The sequence below is a fragment of the Schistosoma mansoni genome, chromosome 5 (assembly GCF_000237925.1).
Source record: "Schistosoma mansoni strain Puerto Rico chromosome 5, complete genome".
Lineage (NCBI taxonomy): Eukaryota > Metazoa > Platyhelminthes > Trematoda > Strigeidida > Schistosomatidae > Schistosoma > Schistosoma mansoni.
In genome coordinates, this window is record NC_031499.1 from 2,025,265 (window position 1) to 2,049,866 (window position 24,602).

Below are 24,602 nucleotides of genomic sequence, written 5' to 3' on the forward strand. Positions count from 1 at the left end.
GTGTCCAAATATGTCTATCATCAATCATTGACCAATCGCAGCTCGAACTGACTAGGCACATAAGCAAATATAATCAATAGCTTCGTCCAAAGTATGAAAGATAACTGAGTGCTACACTCGATTGAAGTAAGATACCAGACACAAAATATAAGTTGTGTAACAGGTTTATATTGGCGATCTCAAACCACACTTTTCTGTGTGAGGATAAGTTACACTACCCGACTGTCCGAACCGAGGCACATGGAGCATGGTTACAAACAGTTGGATGTTTTTAATCAGTAAGTTTACGGGCACTATTTAAGACACTTAAGTGTACATTTTCGATGAAGTATGAGTTTCTGTAAGATTTTATACACTTTGATAATGAGCTCTAATGATAGTGAAGTCTAAATGTAAAAAATTCTAATAGCTGTTTATGACCATTTAAATGTTCTTTTAAATACCATTAACTGGCTCGTAAAAAGACTCAATGATTTTCGTGTGGATCTAAAAATGCCATCAAATCAAATATGGAAAACTTACATTGTGGAATTATTCTTTGTATGACAGACTGCCGATAATTGCGAGGTATAGACAGCATTGAACCACCAAGTGGAAGTGTATTTACAGTAGGATATAAATAATTCTCATCAAAATTGAATGAAACTGAGTGCTGATGTTGTTGCGATGGTGATTGTTCTCTAAAATGACCTGATTGTACCGTTGCCTGTTGTTGATATGGGGGATAGGCACCTTCACCAGATAAATGAGTAGACCGATATGGACAAGTCATCTGTTGCTGCAGGGAAATACCACGACAAGATGGATGTAGCACTGCAGCAGTATTAGGATTCAATGTTAGACGAGATCCTATGAAGTTTGACAGGGACTGTGGATTTGGTTGTTGCTGTTGTAAGACAAAATGAGATTATCTATATATCTATATCTATATATCTATATATTTATATATCATCCGTAAAAATCATCATTGGAAGGCTTCCAGAAGTTAGACACGTCAATTGCCTTGGCGTTTCACGTTTTATCTTTCATTTGTTGGTCTATGATTTCGAATAGATTTCGTACCTATAAAATCCTGATTCAGTTTTTGTTAGCTTTTGGTCAAGTGTCAGCAGTTTCGGAACGATTTTTGCACGCAATTAGTTTCTCAACACCAAATGTTTTGTTAGAATCGTGTGGATAAACGATTTCCAAGACCTAAATTCATTAGTAATAATGAAGACAGTGAACTCAAGATTGTAAAGAACGAGACTGCCCACGTTCAGTGTTTTCACCAATAAATAGGCGATAGCCTACAGCTAACGAAGTTGTTAGCTCAGTTAGCATGTATACTGGACAGACTACGTGTAACATAGCAGTTATGTATGTTTTATTTGAAAACTAAAGTAAGATATATTTTTATTGTACATGGGTTTTTACATTTCCAGTTGACTTGAGCACTTGAATGCTACTAGTAAGGCTTTCCAGGGTGATTGAAAACGAACTTAGATCTGAAATCTTGTGATACACATATCATAGAATATTAGTACTCCGCGGACGGCGAAATGTATGGTGTAACCACATGTCCGTGTATTGATAATCAAATGAGCGTCACAATTATCGTTTTTTTCTAAAATAATTTGTCTTCAGACTTGACGTGTCACATTTTCTGTATTATTTACGAACAGTATGGTATGAACATTAACTAAGACCTCAAATACAACAGTTTAATTCAACCTGTTGTTAGTGACTAGTCAAAGAATACCTTGGTAAAATTTACTAATTGTCTTTACATGAAAATGATATAGGGATAAAAACAACACTCAATCATACTTGGTATTGATGATTTGTATTCTGATTTGTTGCCTGACTAAAATATTGATGTTTCATAGTAGATTGGCCTCGGTTATCAGGTGGAGATGCTGATGTCTGTTGGTGATGGATTAAAGAATGCTGCTGCTGATGCAAATGAGAAGGATCTCTTTGATTTGGTAGCATAGCATACATTTGATTCGATGTAGAATTGCTATTCCCACTATCTTTCATATTAGTAGCTAAACGAGATGGTATTGGGATAAGATTATGCAACAGTAGACTTTTACTGCCTGATGTACCGATAGGAGTGGAATAACATCGAGTCGGTTGTGGATATATAATCTGAGCATGACTATAATGATGATGGTGCAAATGATTAGAACATGTGGAAATAGTAGCATTAGTGGTAGATGATGGTTTAGATGTGCTGTTATTTGACATTTGCATGATAGTATTATTATTTACTTGATAAGATGATCCTATAGACGATGATACATTAGAATTGTTGTAATGTTGCGATTTCAAATGTCCAAACCCAATACCAGCATATGGTCGAACTGGTGACGTAATGAACAAAGACTGAGCAACATTATGAGTATTATTGTAATCAAAGTGATTTGGGAAAGTGAACACTGGTAAACGTCTCTGGGAAGAACGTTTACTACCTACACTCAGGGCTAATAGTTTGCGAGCATCTTCGACAGATTGTGCGCCTAGTAATGGTCGAGTAAACATATCCGTTGGATTAGATGTGATTGATGCTGCTACTGTTGCTGGTGGTACAGATGAAGATTCTGTCGATATGTTGATAACTTTAAGCGGAGACTTTTTCTTTGTATTCGATTCGACTACAACAGACTGTGCAGAAGTTTTTGTGGGAGAAAGCTTTATGCCTATAATAGAAGAGTATAAAAAGTCCTAATAAATAAATTTATTAAAAAAGAAAAATAGATTGATTTAATTTTAGATGGTTCCTACTATGATGATGCACAGCTGAAGAATCTCAAAGTAAGATGATGGAACAGTTATTCAGTAATTCCTTGTTTTCTTCTTAGTCATATAATGATTTGGTCACTTTTTGAAAAAAAACTAACAGTGAAATGTCAGATATTTATAGGGATATTCTTTTGACAATGTTCTAGCTGACGCCAGTCCACGACGAAAACTATCTACGAACTAAAAATTGTCAGTTTGTTTGTAAAGGTTTGCATTTCCCTCTTATTGATATTAGGAGCTACAATTGATCAGTATCTGTAGGGATACATCCAACCTATGCGGATGACTAGATATTCCCTTTTAATCACAAATTTTCTAGCATATCAGTATTACATCAGGCAGCGGAATACAAGACGCGCAAATTACCCTATCTGGGATATACCCGCATCTCAGTGTTGGCGTTCCACGCTGATACTTAATTCCAGAAACTTATCTACTGAAACCCCGACGCGCTATCCACTAACCTATAAATCATTCATGCTTTTTCTATTCATATGAAACATTGAAGTTTGCACGGCGAATAACAACTGTATTTGAAAGATCTCAGTCACCCTTAGAACCATTGGATTTTCACACAAATGAACTAAGAAACCTAATTAGTAAGTGAGAATGATGTGTCCGGTGATCGCTTAATTGATAATCATAACAATCTAAGGTGTAGTGAAATAGGACTTGAATACAATGTATTAAAGATATTGTTCAATTTTCCTAATTGAAATTGATGGGATATGATTGAAAACCGATGAAAGAGTAAGTCAAATATTTGACCATCAGATTCCCTATATAACTGGTGTGTACAAACCTGGTGGCCATGGAAACTATTGTTTGTTATGTTTTGTAAATACATACTAAATTTCACTCAGTTTCAGTCGCTTATCTATTGTAATAACAATTTAGTTTACTTGATCTATACATAAGCTTGATTTGTTCGCATAAAAGTTTTATGTTGCTTGATAACTGATCCGGATGGTAACAAAACCACATACAAAACATATCACAAAACGAAATCTCATCACTACAATACATATGAACTACGTAAAAGATATTGATTAAAGTTTTTTCCATAACTCGAAACTCATCAAAACACTCATGTTGTAGCTGAATAGACAGATTTGAGCAACAACTAACAGATATTCACATGATAAATTAACAAACTGGATTAGACATTCTGTGTATAGAGATCTAGAAGTTGAGGGAAATTTTTTACACAGCTTATGTATAGTCAACAAAAGGAAGGAGAATAATGTAATGAATGATGATTTATAACTCAATCGGGAAAAAAACGACATGAACTTCAAGTTCTAGATTCAGTGTTATCCAACTACAAGTGGATAGAATTTATTTCCTACTGTCAGTACGGACTCAAGTGTATTATTAAAAAACTATGTGTTTATTTAGACACACACTTTCTCCCACACATCATTTACTCATTTCATACACAAGTGGTAAATGCGAAAAATGCCATTTCTATAGAATAAATAAATATGTAGCATATTTTTTGTGATGATTATCAATTGGATGTATACATGGATATAAATATAGTCATAGTTAACAAATATGTATTTGTGAAATGCTTGTTCGAAAATTGCTGTTATTTGGAAAAACACATGAATTGTCACAAGTCAATCAACTAGCTATCATCAACACAGGATTTAGTACAAATGTCTATCAGTTTAAATGACCGAATTAATAATGCAGCAATTCATTTACTGAATATACAGGTTAAAGTGTTATTCACTACCTTTGACGAATGCTTACAATTGTGCAAGAGCTAGTGGTATTATCCGATTGGATAAATCAAGGTAGACAGAGAATAGTTTGAATCTGCAATCTAATGATTGAAAGCCGGATGACCTAATCAACAAGCTACGATTGTTTCGTACTATCATAGACAGGGGTGTTTGGAAATACATATTCAAGAAATCTTTAGTTTGTGGCTGATATTCACAGTCAACTGATCACGCTTGAGGTATTTTTTAAGACCAAAGAGCACTGAACAAATGTATCGCTTTATCACAAGACTTTTCGAAAGTGAGCACCCACAACCTCATCAGAGATCGAACCCAGTAGTTTTGGGTATCTCAGAAAAAAAATCAACAGTTAGAAGCATTGGGTTAGCGTTGAAACAGCTATTCAGTGCTCTCTGATTTTCAATGGTACGTTAAGTGATATTAATCCGTGACAGAGACTACCTAGAAATCAGAACAATCTCGACAAAACCCTTTCATCTGGATCATGAGTTACAGAGTTCGTTTAAACGGTTAACATATTTGGGCAATTTAATGAACGCCAATACTAGCGAAGGGTGTTGTCCATTTTTTTAGAACTGGATTTTCGTGTTTCTATATAGTTCACACATTTCGTGGTTTTGTGTTTCAACTGATAATTGCGTTTAATTATGGGGTGAGGGCCTGTTTCGTACATCACATTATTTCAATCTGATCTCAGTATAATCAAATATGCAGGTAGTTCAGTTCATTTTGATCCAGCTTTATTCACTTTAGTTCGAGAAGCCAGATACTTTCAATAGCTCACACGCAAAAATTCTGACTCACAATCAACTATACAAATCAGCATTTGGTATATCAATCACATTGCATAATTTTCATAAAATCCTACACTTTCTAAAGTAAACTGTTCAGTAACCGTCATGAATATATTTTTTAAATATACAATTTACGAGAACAGATAATCCATGAATTGAAAAGGATACAAAATAACAAATATTCACAGTTCTCCAAAAGAATGACTACCTTTTAATTTTGTATTATTGTTGGAGGGTGGGAGATTAGATGTATTTAACTGTGGACCATTTCCTTCATTAGTAGGATTATTATTATTATTGTTATCATTATTATTATTATTATTATTATTATTAGTAGTAGTAGTAGTAGTAGTAGTGTCAGTAATGCCTACTGAAGATACAACAAAGGGTTGGACAGCTTTTGAATCTTTACCACTAACAGCTTTTGAATCTTTACCACTAGGTTCAATGCGTGAGGATAATTCTCTTAATTAGCAAAATAGTACGAATCCGTAAGTCATTAGCCATAAGTACGAATCCGTAAAGTCATTAGCCAACTTTCATAAATCTTCTTTGGATTAATTGATGAAGAAATTAGACCGAGGTTTGATCGCCGTCGAATACCACCACCGGGGACAATTAAAGAGTTAGCTGTAGGCAATTCCACATTGAAACTTTCACTGGAAAGAGTTGTAGGATTCCCATGTTGATGTAGACGCTTGTGTCCAACTAAACAAAAATTTAATCAAGTTTACATATAACAATAATGAATGCAACAGGATGACGAATTTTTACTTTTTAAATCCTGAAGTACCTATTGCAATGAAAGTTAGATTTATCAAAATGTTTACTGACATATGCATCAAACAGTTAAACATTTAATTATATAGGCATTTAGCTCAACATATTGTAAATTTTAAACTAAAATATATGAAGGAGTTGGTTGAAACGAAACTGAGCGAGGTAGGGTATAGGCTGAAACGAGATATCATTTCATGAAGTCATGACTGTTAGTCTCAGCCATGGTGGTAGGTATAGATTACCTGGTTGAGGTATGTGTGATAATCGTGACTAATAGTTGGAGGCCTTAAGTAACAGTCTGAAATCGCTCTCATTGGTTTGAAAGCATTGATACTTTGTTTTTTCTGACCATTTTTTTTCCGAAAATGGTGTTCCGTATGCACAGTCATTTTTCTGTGAAAAATACTGTTGGTATTGCAATTATTACGATGCATTAGCTATTCATATCATTAATCCCAACTCGTTGTGCTAATTTGATATGGGTTGGGTTGATACATATTTGTAGCCCATTTCACATTGATTATAGTTGACTGTCAAATAAGAACAATTCTGAGGAATAATATATATATATATATATATATATATATAATACGATAGAGAGACTATTCAAGTTACATCAGATCCAGGATTCACAACCCAGAATAGAGAATGAGATTAACACTAGATGTTAATTCATTCAATACAATCACACTCAGTGAGTTTGGAGGAGTAAGGAAATCACATATTTAATAGTTGGTAAGTTAAGTGCTTGTTTGTCCACGCTCAGTGACCAATAATATTTCAGTTCAACTATCATATATTACCCACAAAACCTATATTCGGATTGCAGAATCTAGAATGAGAGTTTTGTTTTGATTGAAACTCACCAGCTAAATGTGAATTCCAGGGTTACTGTTCACTCTGAGATTCGAACTCAGCACATTACTTTAAACACTATCAATATACTAAAAACTTGTAACTAAAAAGGAATATCGAGATAATCCAAAAATGATGAATATATTCCAATAAAAACTGATCGATTATAGTTCCTAATATCAACAAGTATGGATATGTCTAGACAAATTTGACTGACGTTTTGTGATATATCATCAAAACGTTGGGTTTATAATGTTTTGCAGACACTAACAAATAGCTTACATTTCCCTGCACAATCTAGAAAAAAAATCAATAGATTTTTGCCATATTTTGTGTCATCCCACAATAAATTTTCCAAAACTGTTTATGATTAATGTATTTTAAGGTGGGACGATGTATGGACTTGTGCAACACACATGGAAAATGCGTAAACCGATAAAGGTTCAAAACCTTGCCTTCATTACGTAGAACACTTAGCAAAGACATTAGTCACTAGATAGTTTGATAACATGAAGCGATGTTTCGAAGACAGTGATGGCTGAATATACGTGATCTTTATTGGTTACATTAAATCGGTTGAACAGGAGTAAGACAAAGATAAACAGACCAAAAGTATCATTTCATAGTAGGCTTTCGCGTAATAAACTTGAGCAGAGGGAGAAGAACGTTTTTGGTTAGCTAAGGTTATCATGTAAAATTAGAGAATTTTCCTATCATATCTTTTCCAAACTCAGAACAAATTTTGAAAACTACTGAATAAGCTATAATTCCTCGAGAACTTTCTAAGTTTTGAGAAAAATAGAGGAAATAATCACAGTATCCTGACTTGATATACATCAATCTAAAGGTAATAATAATAAAATGTCAAATCCAACGATTATGTATACATATATCACTCAATTCCATGGGGACATATGAACAGGGAGTTAACATGATCACATATGAACTATACAAAAATAATCGATGTGAACAGAAGCTAATAAATCCTTAGTTGTTTAGACCTTCAAAAATATTATAAAATAAATCTCGTATGAAGTTGGAAAACAACTTTTTTCTAAAATATTAGGTTATTTCTCAACAGTCTAGGGTAGATCAATATTCACATCATTTCAAGTTTCGCTAACGAACCACTCACAAACCTCTTAAGTAAAAATTAAAGAAAGGAATGAAAAAGTAAACACACTACCCACCGTTAAAACCACTCGAAACATTAGTCGGATTTATATGATTCGCATCAAAGTTAAGTGTGCTTTCACGTTGTTGCTGTTCACTGTAGTCAAGAGAATTTGAATAACTGAATTTCCTTTCAACCATATTGTGTTCTGACCAATTAGAATCTGTACTAGCATTATTATTGTTATTATGGTTTGTTTGACTGAAGTTATTTATCGTTGTAAGATTTGAAAAGTACGATTTTGGATTGATGGATGAAACAGAAGCGACTGCTTTAAGCGCACTTAAATTGGCGCCAGCACGTGCACGTCCGACACCACCAGCAACACGACCGTGATATGCAGTAGTGCATAAATCATAATCAACATTACACATCCGACAAATGGAACGAACCTAGAAAGTAAGAATAAAGGGAGATGTTCGAAAAAATCATGAGCAACAGCAATCACAATATAAACGTAGAAGTGCAAAATATTTACATTTAAGGGAAAATTTCATGAAAAAGTAATTGTGAAACAGCAAAAACACTTAAGCAGAGGGAACTTATGAAAAATTTTCATGGTGACGAGTACAACGCAGATTTTCCAAATACATACGATTCTCAAAGACAAAGTCTTGTTACATGGTCACTCAATGTAGTTGCATCTCAAAATAATAGCTGATTAAAAATAATATCAACTGAAAATCACTTTATTTTTAATAGACAACTGTATATTATTGACGTACATGTAAACACTAAATGTCAGTGCATGGGAGTATATGTCCGTGCAGCATACAAAAACTATGTTGATTTATTGAAACAAAACGGCACGGAAAACATACTATAGCTTATGCAGCAGCTTCACTGAAAGTTGAAAGGAAACAATAAAATCTGAGAAAAAATAATTCAGTAATGGTATTTAATTATGTCGGTATTTTTTTCTGTTTCCTTAAATACGACATAATACAAGTGGTTTAATAACATTTTAGGAATTAAAAAAACTGAACAGGTTTTTTAATACGAAAAGTGGTCCTTTCTTGTAACAAGTATGGAAGGAAATCAAGATTGGATAGAGATAAAGGTTGATGAATTGACACATTTCTACAATTGTTATGTGTTTTTAAATAAGACATCATGTGTAACTGGGACATAACTAGTTCTAAAAACGACACATTACTCAATCTGATTTAGCAAAGTGGTTCAATTTGAGATTAATTTTCATAGTCATGAATTGAAAGAACAGAGAAAGAATCAGTGGAAATCAACAAAGTCTGAATGGTCTGAAGATTAAGCATTCGCCGCAATGCTTGGAATTCAAGTGTTCTATTGCTGATGTGGTCGTGAATGCCCACTATTGATAAGTCTTGTATTAGGATGAAACAACAGTCCAATGATTTCTGGTTTTTAATAGTTGTCTACATAAAATCAATTTGTGGTATAAAAGTACAGATTTAACGATCTCCAAAACCCGCCTATACTATGAAAGAATTAGGATAGTTGGTCTATTCCAACATAGAATTTCTCAATAATGTAAGGCCTAGAAATCTACATAGAATCAAAAACTTGGAATTTAATGACTTATAGATCTTCAAATTTCGGTAAATTCATTATTATAACGAGATTATCATCCGATGTAATCAATGTGTAGTTGTCTGATCTCTTATTTTGATTGATTTTGTAGATCAAATCAAATTTGAGCCAGACTAACAAATACGTACAAAGTTTTTTAAATAACAAAAAAGATCCCATTTATCAATCACTAACATCAATATGATTGTTCACTTGACTCCTAATATTTTACCACATAAATCAATCATCATGCATATTAAGAATTGTTGTTGTAGCCTTGACTTTTCTAAATTCTTTAATTTATTCAACGGAATTAAATGTCAATCTCTTGACTTTGTTCCGTTGAACGGGTCTGACAGTAAATTAAAAGTTAGTGTTTCATGGTTAATGACAGTTGTATACAGTGATAGCCAGCAGGGCGTAGAAGTAGGAAATAGTTGACAACTTTCTACGAAGAAAATAGTAAATTATATCATTGATACATAGTTGTAAAAAGATCCAAACTGACTTTGTAAAGTTGAAAGTGGATTGATAAAGTGTGTAATCAATCTAAATTTCAATGATAGGAGCAATGAAACAATTACGATATTATAAATAAATTAATATATTTGTAATATCCCTATGAGTAGAAAAATTTTTCTACTCATAACAATCTACCCAATGCTCAATTTATTCGAAATTATCAAATCAAAACTTGGTAATGATACTTACAATTACGATATTTATTAATCAACGAAGCAACATATCTGTGCTTATGAATATTGTGTTTTAACAAATAAATAGTTATAATTTGACGCTTAAAAAAAGAACTAATGTTACCTATCAAGTAGATTTGGTGGTTGTGGTAGTAATACTGATGTTAATTATAATAATAAAAAATAACTTGCGCAACAAACTACAATGGACTAGCTTATATGACGTGACGTTTGTTTCAATCAACTCGTTTCATTGTTTTATGTTATTTCAAGTGTATTTATTGTTGTCTTGAATATAAAATACACATACATGCACACACACACACAGACATTCAGAAACACTATTTAAGTAAATACTTTAGTTTTCTTTTTCTCAATATAAATATGCAGTCGCAAACATACACACAAACGTATACCAACACACAGCATTTACATTTCATTCACATTGCGTATATACATTCATTTACAGTTAATCTTATTAAATCTTCTATCATTTAAACAAAACTTAATCACCCTGTCAAGAGTAAAGTTTATTTTTAAACAGAAATATTTTGATCGTAGTTAAACAATGTTTTGTTGTTTAAACTATTTGTTTTTTTTTTGATGTAAAACACAACAGAGAGTACGTGTAAAACATATTTTGTTTATATATATCAATAGCTGACTAATTCATAAGGACACACATATCAAAATAGTTGATTGATTATTAACAAGTTTTTGATGAAATAGTTATAATAGTTATATAATACAGAGAATACATTCCTGGTTAAATAAAAACAACACATTAAGATACCTAAAACTTATCACGATCAATCTCATAAGAGATTGACTGTAGTGGCATAGGTGCTAAACTTTTTCTATGCTCTATAACCTAAATCCTAATTTACCACTAGTGTTGGTTTTATTTTAGATACTTAGTATTTACAGAATGAAGACTTGGATAGATATAGATTTGTACCAGATCCCACGTAGTTGATGTGGGTTTACCTGTCTGAAATGGTAAAGTTTGGACGCTAAACCAAAGAGAGGTATAATAAGATTTATTTGATATGTCTAGCAACTGATATATACTCAGTTTATGTGATCTAAAATTAATTAGGGTGATATGTATGAAAAAATATGATCGATTTATCATGTCATTGAAAACTAGATGTTATGGAGCCATTCTGACGTAATTCGGAACTCCTTACAAATATTATTATTGTCAACGGATAACCTGATCACCTCGTAACCCACTAAATCATTATGTCAAAACGTCAGCCGAATTCATGATACAGTACAGTAAGGAACCGAATTAATTCAATATTTAACAAATAAGTGTCGATCTTAATGAAAGACTGAGTATTAATTTTTTCTAAATATGGTTCTGAATTGTATCGTAGTGACAATGGGGTTGTTAGCAGCACTGAAAAAGGCTGAACCAAATCATTTACAGCTAGCATAAAGCAGAAATAATAACAGTAATAATAATAACTGTTTAACTAACCTCTTTAGCAAGCATTCGTAATTTGACAAAATTTACTAATCCATCTGGAGTACAAGAAGGATTACCCAAATGGATAAATGTTAAATCTTTCAATACTAATGGTAGATAGGGTAACATTGGAGCTGATACATTATTAGCTGATAAGAGAGTACGATAATGATGGAAATTTCTAGATGTATCCAATACCATCTGCAAATATGAAGCGATATGAATGCGAGGGTAATGTTAATAAAAACGGTTTTTAAAATACCAAAGAGTAATAAGATACAAGAAAATATTATATGCTATAAGCTGCTGATTTATTCCGTATACAAAATTAACAGATAAATTCACTGGGTAGATTTGATTTAGAATTACAAAATCACTATATCCCAAATAACTTGAAATCAATTTTGTTCAGTGATTAGCACCATACTGTTATTTTATTGTTATGTAATAGACAGTAGCTGCCACTTTGATATAATGATTAGACTTATCGATTATAACTGTAGGACTACATTGGCTTCAATCCTTCAGGCTCGATGTCTTATAATAACAGAAAGGTTGGTTAGATAGCGGTAATATTAAAAGCAACTACTTTAGCTGATAGGTTGTACTACCAACTGTATTGAGGTATCGTGCCGTTATAGTGTTTCCCACAAATAGCTAGTATCTTCAGCGATCCTGTGTTCGGTACACAGAATTTAAAAGGTTAGAAAAAATTGAATCTAGGGATTTCTGGTGCCAATAGTAGGGTTGAAAATGTACGGCAGTAATACTATAGAAACAACGATTCATAAAATGATTATCTGTAACTGGGTTCAAACAGTTGTCGATTAGACACTGCATCCATCCTCCAACGTTCATCATCTTTAGGTTTCTCAAGAGAAAATAACATTTCTCGATGTAAGTAATTGGGTAGTGTTAACCACCAGTATACCTTAAACAGTACCTTTATTCAGCTAAAGACATGGAAGGCAGATGTCCTTTAACTATACTACTTGTTGTAATTATCAATGTTTGATAACCATCCAAACTAATTTTACATAAACCACAACAATGGCAAATAAATTTAGTCCTATGCCAATTACTTGAAGATGATATACACACACAGAATAAATGATAATTGATATAATCAAATGACAGTTACTCAAGAAAAACTAAACATGCTTGAAAAAAAACTTCCATTACGCACATTTGATCTTGTTAGCTTAATGGCTACTGAAATTGAAGTTTTGAAGTGTAAAACGGTAGTGATTACGAAAAAAAGTGTCACGCTGCTTTCCCCTAAGACAAACAAAATCTCATACTAAAGTAAATTAGTTCATGCTGTCACATTTGGTTACCTATTATGGAAATTAAGAAAAACCAGAACACTCGGACGTTTTTCCACATTTAATTTTGTTTTTCTGTACACATTTCTTCGACGACGAGATATAATCAAAAAATAACAGACAGAGGGGAAAGAATTAAAACATCCGTGGGTGACTATTGAAGATGTTTGAATTTGAAAAACGGTTCCAAAGTAAATTATCTTCATTTAGACAATCTGATATGATAGAATAAAAAGCAAAAATCACAGTTGACTTGTGACTTTTGATCAACATTACTTTTATTTTTAATTCAATGTGATGACTGCTTAGTGTAGTATTCGCTTTGTTCTCCAGTGTGATATTTTATTCGGTATAATATTAATTTATTTGATTGTGATGCTTTTTCAAGATACAATATTCTTGTATTAGATCAGCATGACGTGCGGCATATGATTTTGCTATAACTTTGGGTGTTTTTCATGCATGTGATTTAATTCTAATTAATAATCAAAATGAGTTTACAATCGATATATAATGAGTACATTTTCGACTGTGTTGTCGTGATTTTGGGGTTAATAAATCTCCATTTGCATCAGTCTTGGTGTTCTTACTTCGTGTTGTGAAAATTTCAGTGCTTTCTCGTTTTATCAAGTACAAGTAATAAGCGACGCGCATATAGCACAACCAGGAGGTATTTAACAGCTGTTTTGTTTTAGTATACAAGTATTCTCAACAACACACACATGATCTTGCCAAGGATCAAACCCAAGACTTTCAAGCCTTGAAGTAAGCATCTAAACTTTAAAGCAATGAAGTATGGTCAACGATTCATACTTTTAACGTCAGTCAAATTGCGATATTGACTGACTATATGTATGTAATCAACTTGTTCAATACGATGTCGTGATGAAGTATGAGGTGATGATGCTGTCAACCTCCTATATGATACTAGTGATATCAATTAGAATCCACAGAAATAACAAAACATTTCTTTGAAGTTTAATACATGTACGAGGGCTATACAAATACAGTGAAAAAATTAACCGAATAAAAACATAGCATCCACATTGGTGGAGCATGATGTATAACCATGTTATTTTCTATTACGATTATTATATGTTACGTAAGAACCAGTCAAAATAAATAAAGAGGATTTCAAGTGGAATTCAGCACGTAAATTTATATGATTGATTTATGTTGTCGATAGTAGTTTTTTCAGGGATCTTAAAGAAATAAAAAAAGCAGTTAACATCGTCAAATAATATTTTCTAGATTTAGTATGTGAGAAACAGGTAGTTGGTCACCTACGTATGAATATAGATCAATGCGAATTCTGAAACCGCATATGAACTTTAAGATGAAGAGAATTAACACAAAAGAACGGAAAGAGTAAGTGATAGGAAACGAAGCTAAACAGAGAATATAATTTACACGAAAAGGATTTTGCGGAAACATTTGTTTTATGGATGATATATGTCATGGATTGATTTCAGTTCGAGTACCATAGAAAACCAGGAAACGCTGGTAAATTTTGTCCTAAAACAGAATGTCTAGGTGGTGCACATTCATGACCTAAATAGGGGTTAAGTCCAGGAACTTTAAATGGGTGTGCGTTGCTGAAGAGTCTCATAAGAGTACAAAACAGTCTGATGCTTTATGGTTTTCAATAGTTTCCAGATGATATTAACCATAGCAAATAACATCTACAAATGGAGAATATATTCAGAAATAAGTGATATTGAGGAATCTAAACAGATTCAAGAAAATGCAACGATTTAAGATCAACAGGAAGAGAAAGATAAATGAATAAATATGAACCGCTACGAACAATTCAAAGATATCTAAGATTTTTAATCGATGATTACGATTACTCTGTAGGCTCCAAACCACGAAGTTTGTCGCTTCTGTTGATTTACTATTTGCGTAATTTTAGAGAAAACTTTCAAGCTGCCATGATATAGTCAATACATTTAACTTTTTAGGTAATTGCACATCAACTCTTAACCTGATATACGTTATATTATTTAATACCGTGGAAAAAATTCACGAAAAAGTTCTGCTGATATTTTCAATACTCTTTTCTTAAAAATAAAAAAAACCCACACGTTGAATCCTGCCGTGTGCGGGTGCACATTTAACTGATCAATGGAAAATTAGGATGAAACAAATGTCCCGCATTTTACTATTCGCCATCATTCATCTTGAGTTGAAGAATCATTGAAACTCAAGGTAAATACATGTGAGATAAATTGTAGAACCTTTGGTGACCGGTAGAGTTCAGACATTTCAGGAGTACGATAGATCTTATCAATGCGACTGGGTGATGGTCGTGAAGTCGTAATTGCAGACCAATGAATCCTAATACTGGTACAAAAATACCAATGTTTTCTGAAAGATCTGAACGACCTAGATTCGATAGTGAGACTATAATTTATATGAGAATTAATAATAGTTTAATGAGCGGGAACTCAAGTGAGGAACGACCAATTTATTATTTAATACAAAATTACAGAATATCTTCGCAAAACATGAGAACCATACATTAAGTACTTCATTTGCAAATCTTCCATCCAGCGCCCTTCACATTCTGTATGATTCTTTCAGTTCACAATTCCTTCCTAATTCCCTTTCTGTTTTCTTCAACTCAATCTTCTTAGACTTCTGCAGCTAGATTTTCCACATCCGATTGGTGTTACATACTATTTATGTTTGCCGATGCAAATGTTACAAATTATCTACTAGAAATTCAGGAATATTTATTGCAGTCAATAATATTGAGAGCTTCATGATTTCCAATGATTTTTCAACTGAATAACTTTTAATTCATTTCTGGATTGCTTGTTTGAATCTTCCCATTAGTGTTTAGGACTGCAATTGATCAGTCTCTTATAGGCATATGAACATTCTGTGAGGATTGCCACGATATTGAATAACTTCTATATGTTGACTATTTTAATCTAATGGCTAAGACTGTCATTGAAATATTATATATACAATTCGATATTTATTGAATGAAATATAATAGTATTATACTACAAGTATTAATGTGTTAAATTGAATTTTACTGATTTGTTATTATTGATAGATATGAACTTCCAGGTGAAGTATTTCTTACGGAAAAATATGTGAATATATATATATATCAGTGAAAATTATGTCCGGTTCACAGTATTTATTTGTTTTTTATGTTTCAAATTCAATGTTAAATTATCTCAATTAAATCACTTTTATCATAGTTTAGTAAATTTATTTAATTATGTTAATAGTTTTGAAAAAGAGTAATTATAATTACTTTTAATTGAGAGGAATATTCATGACAATTTTTTTCACGTGTCTACTACTCTCTTCATCTCTTTTATTACAAAAATACAAACAGTTGATATGACTAGGTCTTTACAGAGATATATTCATATTATATTGTTACATATTGTATTAAACATATTTTAAAAAAAAAGTAGAAGTAGAAAAGTTAATATCAAAAATAAATATTCAATGAATAGATTATATACATGTAAGAGCTGGACTTATGTTCAACAGACATGATTAAGCCAGGTATGTATGTATGTATAGTAAAGATTTGATTCTAAAATAGTTATCAAGCTTCAAAACTGTACAGTTTGGATAATGATAGTTATTAGATCCAACTACAAAAAGCTCTAACGAATTCAGAACATGATAGACGAATAATACAAGAGCGATTAGTATGTAGTATGTTACATGAACAAAAACATCAAAACCAACAGTCATGTGAAAGGATACAGTCATTACAAAGTTAGTTAGCTGATACTGAATTGCGTCGAGAGCTTGAAAATCAAGTTCGTCAGACAAAAAATACTTTGGATGAACGTCAAAAACGTGAACAAGAACTCGGCGGGACTATAATTTATAGACGAGTCAATCAGCTTTCGCGGGTTTTCAAGGTCATGGCGCTAAGTTCGGTACCTGATGCTTACGTACGATCGGTTTACAGCGGATTTTAGAGAAGACGTGATAATTCAGCGTCTACAAGAGAAGGGATTATTAGGAAGTTCTTATACTTATGACTGTGGTACTCAAATGACCACTGTACGGTGTGCAGACTACCGTGATGAGATTATCCTTCGATGTTGTTCATATTGGAAGAAGAAATCAGCTCGAACAAGAACTTTTTTCGCTCGATCACGATTAAATTTAAGACAAATTATGATACTTGTTGCAAATTGGATAATAAAAGCACCTGTTACACTTGCTGCCACGTTTGCCGATGTAAGTAAAGTTTCGGCAGTTCAGTGATACGAGTATTGTCGAGATATATGTAAAGCAAAATTGACAAGCTGACACCAATCGTATGGAGGAGTAGGGAAGATCGTTGAAATAGACGAAACAGTAGTAAGGAAACGGAAATTCAACCGTGGCCGTGGTATTAAAGAAGATTGGGTAAGTACCTCTTCCATAAATATACCTCACAGGTCCTTGGAATCTATGACAGGTCATTACAAAAAGGACATTCCAACGACTGAGGAACCGACAGGCACCAACAATAATACCGATTATACAGAAGTATGTGTAGCCGGGCACTACGGTGTACATAGATGATTGGAGAGCATATAGATGCCTAAGTAGACTTGGCTACGAGCATGAAGTTGTCATCCACAAGCGCTATTTTGTGGACCCTACAACTGGGGTGCATACCAACAACATAGAAGCTATGTGGTCGAGGCTGAAAGAATTTTTGAGACCGATTACTATGGAGCCATATGGATGAGTTCCTGTACCGTAGGCACTATGATTTTAGAACTTCTGAACCTATATCTAACCTTGATAAGTTTTTGAGTCATGTAAAAGAACAGTATCCCCTTTAATTTTTGAGTTTTGTATAATATATTTTTACTGTATACTAACTGTCTTCTGATTGGCTAATGTTTCTCAAGGTCCTTCAAGACTCAATCAAAGGTCATCCATAAAGTATAGTCTCGCCCAAAAACTCAATAAACAACTTCAAACGTTTAGAAAGGAAAGACAAGAACTATTTGATAGGGTATCGCATTTACAACACAGTTTAACGGATGATGAAAAAAATGCGTCATCACTTGATGAGATCAAGTAGTCATCTGGAAAAAGATAGGAATAATCCTAAAAGACATTTAAAAAAGACCGAGAGAGAAAAATAACAAGAACGAAAAGAATGTGAATAAGAATAATCTTAACCGTACAGAGTTACAAAAAATAACGACGTCTGGAGGAAGAGAATTCAAATAGAAAACACATTCAGTTCATGAAATCCAATTTGGTTGAGATGGAACAAACTCACGCTAAACATTTAAATGAACTAGCAAATCGACATCGAGCCAAAGGTCAATTGAAATTAGAAAAACTGCGCAGTGGCAAAGCATAAGCTGAGCTTGCACTTGAAGCGACCATAAACAGTTCAACAATCTCCACAACCCCAATCTTAAAACTATTATGTGCTCACTAGTGACTAGCTTCGAGAGGTTATTCTCGGAGTCCTAGTGAGACGCCGTGGTCAGTGGAGTAATCTGTGTCGCGTAGAGACAGATATCTACCTCAGACAATGGAAGATGGTCGCGCAATATCATAGATTGGTTGAAGTTAGACATCAACATCGTTGGATTCTTGTTTAGTCGTTTACAGTTTGAGCGTTCGCGAGCGAGACCGAAGGTCTTGGGTTCGAATCCCTCATGCAAGATCGTGGGCGAGTACTGCTGTGGAGTCCCGTAACAGGACAAAACGACCGTCCAGTGCTTTTACGTTTTCAATGGTGATCTAACACTGATCAATTCATGATCTCAATCAAAAACTCAACAATCTCCACAACACCAAACTGATAAAATCAAACATTTGTTCAATAGTGCTGTCACAATTTTCAGTTGCTTATTAGTTAATTTTAACACAAGGATTATGAACTATCTCATAAAATTGAATAAAGTGTTTTTTTTCGCAGTTTAAGAATAGATTTCATCATTAGTTAATATCAACTGAGGAACTAGAAGAGAACATTTCGTTTTGTCTACTAAGAATCAATAAAGTAAAGCATATATCATTAAGATAAGAAGCCAAAGGCAATGTGATCTTAATTAATCCAGAAAATGTAATATTAAAAGAGATGGAAAAATTATCAACTCCTACTCATTTAATCAACAGATGATAAACATATTATCAATCGTTACTTAGGATAAGAGTTAAAGTACGCAGTGAGAAAGATTTACAAACTAAGAAAGTAGAAATGGATTTGTAACTGAAAATATTTCTTCCGTTTACTAATTACTTCAATTGACAAAAACAGTTTTCATAATACGAAGTGTTTTCATGTGAAGAAAACATTGAGAAATATTTACAAGGATCTTTCTTCCTATAATGAACATATATTCGAAGTGATTAAAAGAAAAAAACTTTTTTTTTTCACTCCCGTCCAAATACAGATAAACTCAGAAACAAAGACGAAACCAAACAAAATATATATTGCTTTCAGTAGTTAGTAAATAACAGAGAAAACAATATACACACGTGTATCGATCCAGGTTCTTAACGTATAAACAACATATTAAGAACGAGAGTTAGAAGAAAAGCAGTCCAGATAAAACTAACTGCAGTGGAAAGCTTATACATAAAGAATATCATTCAAAAAAGAACGAATGAGATGGAATAATGCAAAGTATGAAATGACTCTAAGCTCAGAAAGTAAGAGAGTGTAAAGAATAAATGTAACTGTGCCCAATACGAAGGTTTTTAAGTGATGCCATCCAATATCACCAATTATACAATACGACTATTTCGCACATTACAACCAGTATATACCTGTCGATATGGCTCAGGATAATGGTCAATTACATTATGGAGCGATGCAATATCTCCCTTTATTCGATTCTTACTTTCCTCCAATCCAGCTAGTTAGTTAGATATGGTTAACACTGACGTGACATAATCCGAATTAGGTCGATTATTTTAAACGAGTAAGCTCATTGTTTATTTGTAGGGATGAGATACTTTTCAATAATAAAACGAACTGCATAATTGTGAAATATAAATTAATTATTACTAAAATATCCGTATGATACTGTCAATTTATTCATTAATTACACTGAAAGGTATTCAATAATATGCATAGTTCTTATACAAACTCTGGATACATTACTTATTTAGATATTCTTGACTGATAATCGTGACGATGAGGATTGGGATAAATACCATATTCAACTTGAAGAGATAATCACTTTTACATCATGACTCTACATAGATTAGTGCAATTATATGTTACGTGAAATTATTCAACCACTATTCAAATATATTTACTCTTCTTCTTAATATGGTACATCCAAGTAAATTTTACAAGAATACACGTAGATAAATTATCAATGCCAACGATTATTTGTTACATAGATATTTATATCTGTGAATACATGATAGAAGTTGATATTTTAGGGAAACGTAATTTCTAGTTAAATCAACACTTAAATCTCGTAAACAAGAAAGAGAAAATAAAACCATTCAGGTGAAATTTACTAATCATTTTATTTGGTGCATTGTTAAAAAAACTCTATGCTCAGACTAACTATTGTCTATAAAACCAAAGTAGAATTAAAGAATTTTATAAATTAAATTGTTTATTTCTACATATACAGTCTTGACTGACTCAACTATATAACTTATAATGTGTCGGACTATTTATTTACATTACCACAGTACATCTTCAAATAACGTATAACAACAAAAAAAGACCAAGTGCATAAGTGTGTATGCCGAGCTGAAGAGTTCTATTTAAAGACAAATTAACTGCCGGCGAAACTATAATTTATAGACGACCTTTGAACGAATATTAAGTGACCTTAAGAAACGTCAGCCAATCAGTAAACAGTCAACATAGAGTAAAAATATAGCATACAAAACCAAATAATTAAAGTGGATATACTTCTTTTATATGGTCCAAAAACTTGTCAATGTTAGAAAAAGTTTCAAAGGTTCCAAAATCGTAATGCATAAGGTAGAGAAACTCATCCATATTGGCTCCATAATAGTTGGTCTCTGGAGCCATGATGAGGTCATAAAAACTCTCTCAGCCTCGACCACATAGCTTTATTATTGTTTGTGTGCACTCCCGTTTATAAGTCTATCTTTTTAATTATAGATATGTCCCTACAATACCCACACTACTACACAGCCGAAGCTTCAGCAACATCTGCGATTATTGCAGCCAATGTTACTGGTGCTTTTATTATACAGTTGGCGGCAATTATTATAATATGCCTTAGTCTCAATCTGGATCGAACAATAAAGATTCCTATTCTAACAAACGTCTTCCTTCAACATATATTACATCGAAGGACAACATCACGGTAGTCTGTACAAGGTCTACAAGTCATTTGTTACTCGTAATTACAAAGACAGCAACTTTTTAGTAGTTTCACTTGTTGTAGCCGCTTAATTGTCAGGTCTTCTCTATAATTCTCTGTGAACCGATCGTACATGAGCATCAGGTACTGAAATAGGTGCCGTGAACTTGAAATCCCTCAAACGCTTCTGATTGGCTCGTCCATAATTATAGTCTCGCCTAACTGCCTAGTGTATATGTTGATTTTCAACAGTTATTTAGATTGTGACATTTTATGTTTTAAAAAAACTATCTGTACACCGCCACAAACTGAGTCATAATAGCAAGAATTATTATTGTGATTTAAAAATAACAAAAGCATTCTTCCGAGATCACATGAGACTCCATTATTTCATATAGGATATGAGAGTAGAAAATGTCGACAATTCGTTGCTTTTACAAAAGAAAAAATATAGGTACATGTGCAATAGAAGCATATTTTCCTGCTTATTTAGCTAAAAATTATTTTGATTATTTATTCAAAACACCAAAACAACAAAACATATATATATATATATATATATATATTAAACGAGAGAAAACTAACACTTAAATCTCGATAGATCTTCTGGTATTTATTTGGCAAACGATCCCATGTTTGCTTTAATCGTTCGACAGGTGTTTGATGTAACCCAACTAGTAAACAGAACATTGTGTTAAAATTAAGCAGTTCACGACATAATTTGGCAAGCTAATAGATAGAGTGAAGAAAATAAAGAAAAAAAGGTGTAATTTACGTAGTACTTATTAATTCAGATTAATAATATCACTCCTTACTTATATGCGCAGAAAAAAAGCATAGTCAGTTCTATCAGATAGAGATATATACTTACGGCGCTTTGAGCCATACTGTTTCAATGTAATTTTAACAATCTCCACAACCCCAATCTTAAAACTATTATGTGCTCACTAGTGACTAGCTTCGAGAGGTTATTCTCGGAGTCCTAGTGAGACGCCGTGGTCAGTGGAGTAATCTGTGTCGCGTAGAGACAGATATCTACCTCAGACAATGGAAGATGGTCGCGCAATATCATAGATTGGTTGAAGTTAGACATCAACATCGTTGGATTCTTGTTTAGTCGTTTACAGTTTGAGCGTTCGCGAGCGAGACCGAAGGTCTTGGGTTCGAATCCCTCATGCAAGATCGTGGGCGAGTACTGCTGTGGAGTCCCGTAACAGGACAAAACGACCGTCCAGTGCTTTTACGTTTTCAATGGTGGTCCAATACTGATCAGCTCATGATTTAAATCATATTGTTTGAATTCAAGCGACTACAATTCCTGGTAACGGTGTATTGTAAGAGGGTAATTCAATAAAACCATTAACATGCACTGACTGACCAAATATACGAAGTCAATAAAGATCATCAGAAGATGTGTGCATGAATAAATGTGGGATAATGGTTAATAAAACTAGCAGTTCTGTTTAAAGTGAATTAATTCGAGTATTTAATATTGTTGGGATCGACAGAAAAGGTGTGAAGATATTAAACTTAATTACGAATAACTGAAGTGAACGATTGTATGAAAAATATTAATATAGTTTATTTTTTATATACATATGGAACAAACCACATTCCGTATTATATATTTTATTATACCTTATCGTAATGAAATCAGAATACGTAAAGAGCATTAGGGTTCTGACTTTTTGATAATGAGCGGCTTTAAACTCTCAGAAAAGAGAAAGTGGCTAGTAACAAGATGATTTGAAGGTGTACGAAGCATCGTACTGTGGACTATAAATCGAAATGTCATACGAAATATGGAGGCAGTCAATCAAACATAATTACAATAAAACTACTAATTATGTATGTAATATTCCAATGAGTAGGAAATTAAATTTCTGACGTTCCTCAGTGTAGTGTAAGTTACTTCTTTCAGATAACGCTAAGGTAACTGTGAAATAGTGATCGGAAGATTAAAAGATCGGACAGTCTCATAGATGTAAACGAAACGTCAAAACGTAGATAAAGTATTTTTTAGTCTATAGTACTCAGCATCAGCTCAACTTTTAACTGTGATTCGAATACAGCAGACAATTACGCACGTACATAACCATCAGAGGCCGTTACTAAATCGAAGTTTACTGTATGCATTGAACTTAGCATCTAAATACAAGACGACTGTGAAAGAAGAGGATTTCCTTTTGAATGATAATGAACCGGGTGAAAAACAAATTACAATCTTTTTTATAATTCAGAATCTGGAATTGATGAAGCAGTGTACTCATTGGTATACCGAGAGTACATTCAAATATACATAACTCATACTATGAAATTCAATACGATTATCTCATTGGTTTACATTTCAATGAACGACAAAAGTGTGAATTCATACGTGTGGGTTTAAAACAAATCGAACGAATGGGGTCTGACTATAAGCTCATTAATTATCAAGAGTGATTACGAATATATAACTTTCATCGGCATTTGGACAAGTATATAGTGGAGGCTACGGTAATCAACAAACCTTCAAAGGCGTTAGATGACAAGCGGATTCGGTTCCGCAGATCCATTAAATGATAGGTATATCTTCATTTGACAGTCTGATGAGTCACTATTCCACGTAGAGGATGAAGAAATCAAAGTACTAACAAATTATTTTGAAGAAACCTGGACTAAGAGGCCTAATCGACTGAAAAGCCGTAGCCATCCAATTTTTAAAATTGTACTCTCAAATGTCCAGTTCTTTTTAGGAAGGCCTCAAAATGAACAACTTGACAGAAGAGAGAAATAGAGGTCCTAGCTAATTCACTGATTTTGCTCATCCAATCATACGGGAACTCAAAGATGTTATAAAAAAAGGGACAGTTCAAATGACTTGGAAATCGACCAGTTTATAGCAGGGATCCAGCAATAGCACGTAAAAGGGAAGTACAAAGAGGTAGCAGCATTTATTCAACTGATCGTAGAATATTATGAAAGCAGATGGATGCCAGAATATTTATGTAGTTTGATATTGCGTGATTTAATGTTGAACACTTAGACACTAAATAGCCCTTATTGAAGGATAATGAGTGGCCAATGATTTTATCTAGCCGTGCAAGCGAGATGTAAATAACAAAAAGTGAAAT

The 24,602-nt window shown here is 33.0% G+C and overlaps 1 protein-coding gene across 1 annotated transcript in view; it reads right to left on the reverse strand.

The window, feature by feature from the left end:
- Positions 1-428: 428 nt before the first annotated feature.
- Positions 429-24,602, reverse strand: part of Smp_053100 (putative pdz domain containing guanine nucleotide exchange factor, pdz-gef) — a gene marked incomplete at its 5' end in the record, with an annotated part of 29,842 nt that continues 5,668 nt past the window's right edge. The window contains 6 exons of the mRNA XM_018797600.1: positions 429-886; positions 1,810-2,676; positions 5,949-6,040; positions 8,158-8,533; positions 11,871-12,059; positions 22,075-22,218. Coding sequence (XP_018652625.1) covers positions 467-886; positions 1,810-2,676; positions 5,949-6,040; positions 8,158-8,533; positions 11,871-12,059; positions 22,075-22,218 — 2,088 coding nt within the window. The 3' untranslated portion in view covers positions 429-466. The remainder of the gene's footprint in view (positions 887-1,809; positions 2,677-5,948; positions 6,041-8,157; positions 8,534-11,870; positions 12,060-22,074; positions 22,219-24,602) is intronic.